Below are 10,412 nucleotides of genomic sequence, written 5' to 3' on the forward strand. Positions count from 1 at the left end.
AAAAGAGTTGCAATCTCAGCCAGGAGTAAAAAGAGAAAAAGAACCAAGAATCGTCTTGTAGTTTTCACGTACGTACGTAATTAGTAAAAATAATAAAAAAGAGTGGTCCCGAATTGGGATTGGGATTGAATGAAGTCTTCCGTGACCACATATATATAGTGGTTTAAATGTGGTAAAGATCCGTCTTGTAGTTTTAACGTACGGCCGAAGTAAAATAATAAAAAGTGGCCCAGAATTGGGATCCTGGTCCGGATTGCCTCCAAAAAGTAATAGTGTTGTCCGTGACCATATATCTATTTCTGGTCTTAATTTGGAAATGATCTGGCAATACCTTTTTGAGTAATCTTTCTAACTAACAGATATAGAAAGAGAGAAACCACCGACTAACGTCATGCCGATGGCTACTATTAAATTAAACTGACTTCTGGTTGCATCAATCTTAGTCTTCGATCGACTCGAGAGCGGCTAACCGCTCGTGATCGGTCAGACATTGTGAGGAGTCTTTGATGTTAGGCGTAGCATTGAAACCATGATAAATTATTTGCAAGTGATATAAAGCAATGAGGGGTTTAAAAAAAAACCAGGCAATGTATATATATATATATATATATATATATATATATATATATATATATATATATATATATATATATATATATATATACACAGAGTGCGGCCAGCTACATGCTGGTCGTACGAAACAAATTTGTAGTGATTAAAACAATGAAGTAACCAAGTTTTCTGCTGTTATTTTATTTATTTATGCTCTACCTTGGTATTGAGCACTCTATCCAAACGGTCTGAAAATCTCAACCTGAATATATATATATATATATATATATATATATATATATATATATATATATATATATATATATATATATATATATATATATATATATATATATATATGTTGATTGGTTAGAATGATAATGGTGCCTAATATGTAAATCTCTTTCTCTGTTAAATTCCATTTTGTGAAAGTCCCAACGGTACACTTGAATTGGCGAGATTACCGTTTGACAATAATCCGTATTGATCATATTTAGTTTAATGTCAAGCTTCGTTTGTTTCAAAACTTAACGCATGGCTGCTTCTATTAAAGTTTGAATTATAACTTATTTGCTATTACAGAACGATAATATTAATAAAATACGTTTGCATCTCTATATTGATTTATGCTTTAATTAAAGACGATTATTTAGTAGTATTAGCCATATTGTATAAAATCATTGCTATTTTTTATCTGAAAAGTATTATAGCCTACAACAATAATTGCTATTAAATTTCCATTCAATACTGTTTGCAACATTCAAATAATTATTTATAGTAGTCATGATTGGTATCACATTTTCTTAGTATCTACTTAGATCAATTGAACCATGAGTTCGATATACTTTTTCCTATTTTTAATGATTCAATTGCACTCTAATTTAAAACAAGTTTAGTTTGTCTTTTTTATGTTGTCAATAACCAATCGGCGTTTCAATTTTTGTCTGTCAACTAGTATATTATTTTAGGTATTTCAGCTTTGTATGAACCATGTTTTATCTGTTACCATCATTCCAAATCTAAATGCCGTCTAGAGCCTTAACTTAGCGATGCGAAAACCAACCTAGCGTGTGCTAGCCAAAATCAAGGTTTGGCATTTCAATGACTATTGACCTCGGCTTCGATAATGAGTAGTCTAAAGATTGAACCAAAGGATTAATTGAATAGAAGTTTATTTCATAGAACATTAGTAATCATAAAATGTTATACCGCACACTTTTATGAAACCATAATCGTTCATTAGACGTGTTTATGCTAAGCTTCATTGTTTTATAGTTCAGTAATGATTCGTGTAATTAACTATATTCCTCCTAATTGGTAAAATAAACGTGTCGTCATGAATGGATCATGGATGCAGGCACAATTGAACGTATGATGCTCTGCACCTGCCAAAGCCACCGTATCCCCTGGGTGTAAACTCTGCCAACGTTTCAACATACATTGTAGCACGGTTTTTAGTTTGTAAATTTTATATAAAATTTATATCAGATCCAACCAATATCAGAATGATTTAAAATTATTTAAAAAAATCATTGGAATGTACAAATATATTTTAATAGTGCTAACTTATTTATAAATTGATGTAATCCTCCGATTGATATGTTTAGGTCTTTATTGTTATTGTGAACAATTACTATTTTTATTTTATTTTATTGTATAATTTTCGTATGGGTGATATGGATCGCTGTTATATGAAAACAACAAATATATCTATAAAGGAAAAGAAAATGTCTTTTCTGTGTTTACCCACCATATTGAATTGAATTGAATTGATACAATAAAAACAATATTTTTGGAAAACATATGAACAAACCGTATTGGTCATATTCGTGTCATCTATTTTTTTTTTGCATAGCAAGCCATTGCATGAATACTGTAATTTTAATTTTTTAAATTAAAAAATAAATTATTATTATTACTGTTGGTAATGCCAAATGTAATGTATAAACAATAATATGTCAATGATCATGACATCAAATAATGATAATCACTAATGCTTTGAGACAAATCTACAACCGAGGCAATGTTCGCTAATGCACCATGCATAAAAACACGTGACTGTACATTAATCCATTCAGATCTTATCTTTCGTCAAATGCGAATTTTCTCTTTCGATGCTTCGAGATAGATTTTTTGCATAATCCTTTTGCATTTATGCCACTACTTTACTATAAATCAATTGACAACAGAATACGATAGTTAGTGGGCTGGGTATTTTATTCCAAGAGGCACAGAATATTAAACAGTTCAAACAGTATACCGTACACTATTTTGTAATACTGTACTAAGAATATTGCATATTTCATATTTATAACTTTTCAAAACATTGTTTCATGAATATTATAGAAGTCTAGGTCTATAGAAAGGTGACATTAAATATATTCATTTATTACAAAAATATATTGCTAATAGTGTTTCCAAACAGATCTGTTATTAGGCCCATCGTGTACAAATGTTGTTATAGTACAAATCGTGGTTGTGAATAAAACATGAAGAAATACATTTTTGTCTGAAATTATAATATACAACACTCGAGTCTAAATCAATTGTAATTATACATCGACTCGTTCCATCCGCCATTTATTTTACAGAGTTGTGCAAATCGAAGAAGAAGTTTATCTCGACATGTGTTTTCAAGTTCACTGATAACATGAACGCGTTTCACAATTTGTATATGTGGGAGCATCAACTACATGATCTAATGAGTACATCATTAAGCATTGTAGATTGTAAAGCTTTGTTTCAGAAAAGAAAAACTACAACGAAAAAGTGTAAGAACATCAGTAGCAATTATAACCAAAATATTGTAATAGGTTTAAGACTCGTGTTGAATATTAAATAGTTTATGAACATATAAACTGATCCCATGGAATTCATACCTGCGGCAAAACAGTCACTTTTTGTATAATAGGATTTGAACACTAATCAAAGCCAACTGATATAACCTAATGAAATTAATAAAAGAAGTTGCTCACATCTGGTATTAGAATAGTTTAAAGTTTCACAAATCCATGTACTATATATATTAATGATACAAGTATTTCTATAATTTGAGAATACGTTATTCAAAGAATAATAAATGAAATAACTCGCAATTCAATTAAGTTCGTGAATTTGTGCAAAACAACAATATTTCCTTTTAAATCCGAAACAAAAGTAGTTCGATCCTCAACTTAATAATGTTATCAAAATAATAATGTCTGCAAACGGTGGAACAATTAGTATCATTAAATAAATATTGCACGTCGAAGAAAAATCCGATTCTGCCGCTGTCGCTAGATAGATTCTAACCGACTATATCATCTAGAAAAGAACAAAAACCACTAAAACTGATTTAATTAATTCACTGGAATTTTGAATTAGAAATAATCCTAAGAATCCAAGGGTCTAATAATCATAAGAATCCAGGGGTCAACACGAGCTCTATCGTATACGGTACACATCAGTTTATTTGCCGAGCTATAATAAATCTAACAACTTAATTGTTAATTTAAGTAAAAGTAGAGCAATCTTTAAAATAATTGTAGTCTTTGATTGCCTATGTAATTACTCTCTGAAGCAATATTCTTTCCAATTTGTCTCCGGATCATCAAACAAAATATACATAACCGAAGTAAAATGCGTGTAACGTGTTTATTGGTCTGCATCAGTTGCTTTTTTTTACTCGGCTTTTATTTTAAAGATGATATATTGCTTGGATTTGTTGATATGGTTCACCTCCAATTATCAGTCTATTAATGATTTCATTAGACTAAGCTAAAGATTTATTTAGTAGAACGAATGGATATAAATAATTCCTGATAATAAATTCTGATATCTCTATTTCGAGCAACTTCGTTTTTCTATAAACCTACGATGCAGCACGTTTAATATTTTTATTGTTATGATGCCATGTTAATCATTTGTTCATTGCTCATCTTTTTGTAGAAATAAACACCAATTCAAGAAATTTAAATAATTCTATATTAGATTGAATGTAGGCTTACACGCTTTTTTGAACGGAAATTTAGTAATAATTATATAAAGAGGGTAAATGTTATTCAAGATTCAATATATTTTACCAGTCCAATTTAAAATAGAAATTAATTTTGCTTGGCATAATTAAAACAATAAATCAACAAGGCAAAATACATAAAATTGCAAAATGCAATGTAAAAATATTATTATTTATATTATAAAATAAAATATGTGAGAGTGAGAAAAAGTCGCCCAACCGAGATTCGAACCCGGAACCTTCTGCAGATGTCCTAACCATTTGACCACTGGGGCTTTCATGGTATTGTTCGAACCAGATTAGATGGCGACTCTTCAACATTCTCGGCGTGGTACGGTGGAATAGCACTAGTCCCTCAATTGTTGTTTCAGAATGTATACGAACTAGTTTCACAAGTACTGTAGTATTTAAACTTCATTTCACCGTGGTTGAAAATACAGAACAGTGTGACGAATCTAGTTAATACAGCGTATATTATAACATTGCTTGCATGCAGCTGAAATATACATATTGATTCGAAAAAAAAACCAGTGTGATGAATCTAGTTAATAAAGCGTATGTATATTGCTTGCATGCAGCTGAAGTCAACATATTGATTCTGAAAAAAAAAAATAACTCTATGTTTGAATAATTAAAAAATGGTATTCATTGAGCTAATAGATAGCTTAACCAAACAAAAAGAAAAAAGAAACTCACACACTTTTAGGGCATTTTGAAAATGTCAAATTTAATAAGCTATTACATTAGTAAGTAATTATGATGTATTATTTTGATAAATTGATATTTTCAAGTTATGAAATGAAATATGTATAATTTATTCTGTGTACTATAGTATGTATCTTTTTTAAATATTTAATCTATGTTTTATATATGTTATATCTATTTTTATGATAGAAAATAAATAATAAAATAAATGAATCTACTTTTAATGTTTACTTACATTTGTTTTACTTTTTTTTTAATATTTTCCTCGTAAATTTGTTTCTTTCTTGTTGTTAGGTGTTCATCATGTCAGCCTCGGCTGTTTTGAGTAACTCTTATTAAACATAAGAGTTTACTAAAAAATATATAACATTTTGTATAATTTTGTATTGATTTTAAGAGGGCTTTTTCAAGTCAGCTGTACTGCATTAAGTGAAACAAAGTGACACTGAAACAAATAACTAAATATCAACAACTTTTCTATCTAAAAATTATGTAATTGGTTTATATTTATAATAATATCTGATGGCTTGCAATTCATAAATAATAGCTCTCTCGTAGTGAATATTTTATGGATTATTAATTATGGTAATGGTTTTTGTTAGATTTATGGTATGATTGTACAATCATGTTGTCATTACGGAATATGTATACTGTCACGATTCAACGCCTCACGATTTTGCGTGTAAATATAGTTTGTGAGTTATATTAAATTGAATAATGAGTTAATATTAAAAAATAGATAATTTATGAAACCTTAAAATAATATGTATTTCCTTAACGTAGGCCTATTTTTTTCTTAATGTCCATTAAATCTTAATAATAATATTGTTATTATAGAGTTTGGCATAATTATACATTTATACTTTTAATTGTTTGTATGCGGTTACTCACTATTCAAAGACATTAAAATAATTCATATACAAATTCTGAATTACAATTGTAGCTGCAATATAAAAACGTTTCGATAAATACCTTTAGAACACTAAACATTATCGTAAATACATAAAAATCTTTTCTTTATTAACAATATACAATAAACATATTAGCACAAGCTAGTACCACGAACTGTATTCATACAAACGTAACAATGTTTCAAAAGCTTTAAAAGTCAATTAATGACACGTGAAAACAACGGTTGAAGTCAATAGGATTTGTTTTTATAAGAGTAGAGGAATATTAAATCCCATAATTGCCACTTCAAGTCCAATTAAACGGTCTCCATTGAAAGCTCCGAGCCAGACAAAGTAAACGTGTATCGAATATACATACCCACTATAATATTAATTTGTGTTTATGTGTAGTTCGCATCGGCTTGATCTAAATTATAAATGCAATACAACATTATTAATTAAATGCAAAATATAGTTATCGATAAAACATAATATCATTTGTTCTTTGATACTAAACATAAATGCCAGTTGTTTCAGAGTGATTCGTCTTCAACTGTCGTTTTGGTTGAGTACCCGCATACACACACGTGACTTGGCACGGAGTATTATTATTCTCAAAGAAAAGAAACTCAATTTCATACGAGCGTGGCCACCTAAAAACACACGTACTTTGGTTACTGATGACAACGTTATACATTTAGTTACAAGTGATCGTATAAAGAGAGTGCGGTACGCAATAGTGGTTATTATAATGTAAGACAGTAAGTTTCTATATAAAGTTGTTTGATGTATGGAATATAATGAATTGTTAATTTTGTCAACCATATGATTGTCCGGTTTTTCAGCTTTGATATTTTATTTCATGAAACAGAATAAATGTTTTAGCAGCTGGAAATACAAATTAAAACAAATGGATCTGTATGTCGCCTTGTTTGCGTTTAATGTCTTGTTAATTCGATATTCAGAGTGCGGTGCAAAAACTAATATTTATGACGTCCGAGATGATGTTACAATAAGAGAAGGAAAACAAACATTTTTCTCTTGTACGGTTGAACATTTTGATTCCAATCGTCATGTAGTAAGATGGTTGGATGACAATCTTCAAATACTGTCAAAAGCTGATCGTTTTGACATAGACGGTGCCGTTGTTAATGATGGTGGTGACTTTAGATCTACATTCACAATATCGGATGTTCGCCGGACAGATGCAAGAAGCTATACATGTCAGGTTTATGATGTAATAAACAATGAAGAAGTTAGTGTTTCTAAACCTATACAACTTTATGTTCTCGAAATTCCTAATGAGCGTTACCCGATATGTGATAAGAGTTCGATATTCGAAGAAGGTGTACCAGTGGAAATAACTTGTTTGTCTGAAAAAACAGACCCAAAAGCCAAACTTACGTGGAGTAAGAATGGAGAGGAGTTAACATCTAACATAAATGAGGGCACAAACAATGATGAGCAAGTTCAGACATATACTTTTACGCCAACGTCGAGCGATGACGAGGCGAGCTTTCATTGCAGCCTAAAGACTGAAGCTGATGTATCTTTACAACGGAATTGCACTTTGCATCACATAAGAGTACGATTCAAGCCGAAAGTTACTGTTATGGGTGAAACAAGTTTTGTTGGTAAAGAATCTGTATTTATATGTCATATAACAGCTTCAAACCCACCGGTAGATACATATAAATGGACAACACACCCGTTTATACCGTCGTATCGTTACCAAGCAGGCGATCACACATTTAGATTATTTAAACCGGAACTTTCTGACAATGGTACACGAATTTCCTGCTCTGCAACTAATAGCGTCGGAAAGACGTTTAATTCAACGATAATTAATGTCAAAGAGAGATCCATACAACCAATTCTACCAACTACAGGTACTCAGACAGATCCAAACGGCAATAGGCAAAGTGGTACAGAAAAAAGTCTATCTTACATTGTATTCATATCAATCGGAGTCGTATTATGTTTGCTGATAATTATGTTAATACCAATTTTTTATATTCAGTGTTGTAAAAACTCGTGGGATTTCCTTGGACGAGAGATTGTTCAACCTGACGTTTACTTTGAGCCAAAGGATCGTATTCTACCACAGCTGCCAGAAGGCGATGAGAACGTTCGCTGGATGCGATCTATCGGTGTACAGGTACCGCAAGATGCTGAACTTGCGTATATCTACCACGAGATTAGGGAAAACCAAAGATCTGGAAGTAGTAATTCATCATGCACAAGACTTTAAACCGTTGTTGTTTTAAAAGGATAAAAAAGTGTAATCAGGTATTTATGGGAACTAGAGTTTAATACAGCAAATTATTAAATTTATACTACCGGGTTATGATAATCGACTATTTTAATCACAAATCTGAACAAAAATAATATAGCTCGTTTTGATAATAAACAATGTCATCAGGAAGGTGACCAAATGCAATTAATATCGACACATATTCCATCAAGATCGTGCAATTGTAAACCTTGTGTATGAATTGCATGTGTACAACCATTGACCAATAACATGATGTATAGAAAGCATCGTGTAATTCATACTGGTGCTGAATTATTATTATGAAACATGATGTGCTATGTGTTTAAGCATAACGAAAATAGTGAACTTACAGAACGCGTATTTGATGACATTCCTTTTATGTTTTTTTTTGTTCCTCCTTTCTGTACTAACCAAACATATAGAGCGAAATATTAATATAAACTAACAAACAGTACAGAAAATAAGGAAACAAAAACGTTTGACAGCCAATTTGGTCAATAGAACAAAAAACAAAACAACGCATGAGTAAAGTAAGTACGTTTTATATCTGGCGCCTTAAGTGGATCTTAGTGTTCAAATCGTGATTTCTTGAGTGCAACGGTGTAAATGATACTGTAAAGTGATCATATTTTGCCGAATGAAATCATTTGTATCATTGTACAAATATTAAACATTCATCATTGTTTGTATAACACACTAAAATATTCAAAGAGTCAGCACTTCTTTAGATGCGGCGTAGAGTAGAACAATTATAGACGGCATGTTGATTACCAAACGGACACATTTTGTAACAAGAATGAACGCACATAACGACATTTAACAGGCATATAATGATATTGAACTCGCATATAACGAAATTGCACTCTTGATGACGTAAGAGTTCAATGGATTAGTTATTGATATCATGTGACCGACAATCCTGCAATCAAACGACACGAGTCTACTCAGGTGTGTTATAAAGATAATAAATAGTTACATTGTAACGAAATATTCGTTCCCTTGTCAAGGATGACGCAGAGGTTTTTTTTGGGTTTCCTAAAGTAGACGCAATTTTAATAAAAATATTTAATTTTTAATTTAAGTAAAATAAAACTGTTCAACAACCACGTTTTATGCGTTATTCCGATCCATCCTCATGGTATGTGGTACATTGCACATTGTAGGTTGTTGTAGAAATGTCCCGTGTGTCGTCTATAACGGTTATACTCACAGCCGCCGAATCCCAAGCGTCGTACTTCAACATTCAACGTATAGTAGTGTTTTTATGTTGTGATTGGATACAGTAATTTTATAAAAGATCTGCGCAGCTCTATCAATTACTCAAATATTCTAATTAAGAACAGTAGGTGTATAACATTATTAATAATTGTTCAGAATAGACAGAAATCAACAATTTTTTATTGAACAATTACGTATAGTAAATACTCTAAGCACTGTGGCAATTCTGATGTGTTATCAGTGGAAATGTGCTTAAACATTTCTTGTTATATAACATTTAAATCACTTTCACACTGCAACATCACTTGTTGTTACTAGGAATAGCAATTTAATAATTAACATGGGTATGAATATCAATATATTCATCATTTAGATATGTAAATTTACAATATTTTCAATTGATTTAGATCGTCCACATATATATTGATAAAGTAATTATTTGCTTTACTTATTTATTTATTTTTTAAGGTGTCATTTTGAATTAAAAAAGCATTTTGTAAAGAGTACCAAATAAAGATTTTTATGTTAAATGAGTTTCAAGCGTTTATATGCATTGACGCATTTCATATTTACGTTTGATAATATTATTATATCAATGTTTTTAAAGTTACTAAACTACTTGACATTCAAACCCTTCGGTGATTTTATCATAAACCAAAGTATTATTCATTAATTTATTACATGAGCATTGTATTATTATCAAGCAGAAATGTCTCTTCACATAGTAGTCACCTTTTACCCCTATCCCCTATGGTATCATGTCTAGATACACGGTGTG

General features: G+C 30.7%; 1 protein-coding gene across 1 annotated transcript; it reads left to right on the top strand.

Annotated features, from left to right (window-relative positions):
* The first annotated feature begins 6,809 nt into the window (after window positions 1–6,809).
* On the top strand, window positions 6,810–10,135 carry LOC140043579 (cell adhesion molecule 4-like). The gene has a single exon (XM_072088101.1). The coding sequence runs from the start codon at window positions 7,004–7,006 to the stop codon at window positions 8,390–8,392; it is 1,389 nt and encodes a 462-aa protein (XP_071944202.1). The 5' UTR covers window positions 6,810–7,003; the 3' UTR covers window positions 8,393–10,135.
* Window positions 10,136–10,412: the final 277 nt, after the last annotated feature.

This window comes from Antedon mediterranea, chromosome 3, assembly GCF_964355755.1.
Source record: "Antedon mediterranea chromosome 3, ecAntMedi1.1, whole genome shotgun sequence".
In the NCBI taxonomy this organism is placed as follows: Eukaryota; Metazoa; Echinodermata; class Crinoidea; order Comatulida; family Antedonidae; genus Antedon; species Antedon mediterranea.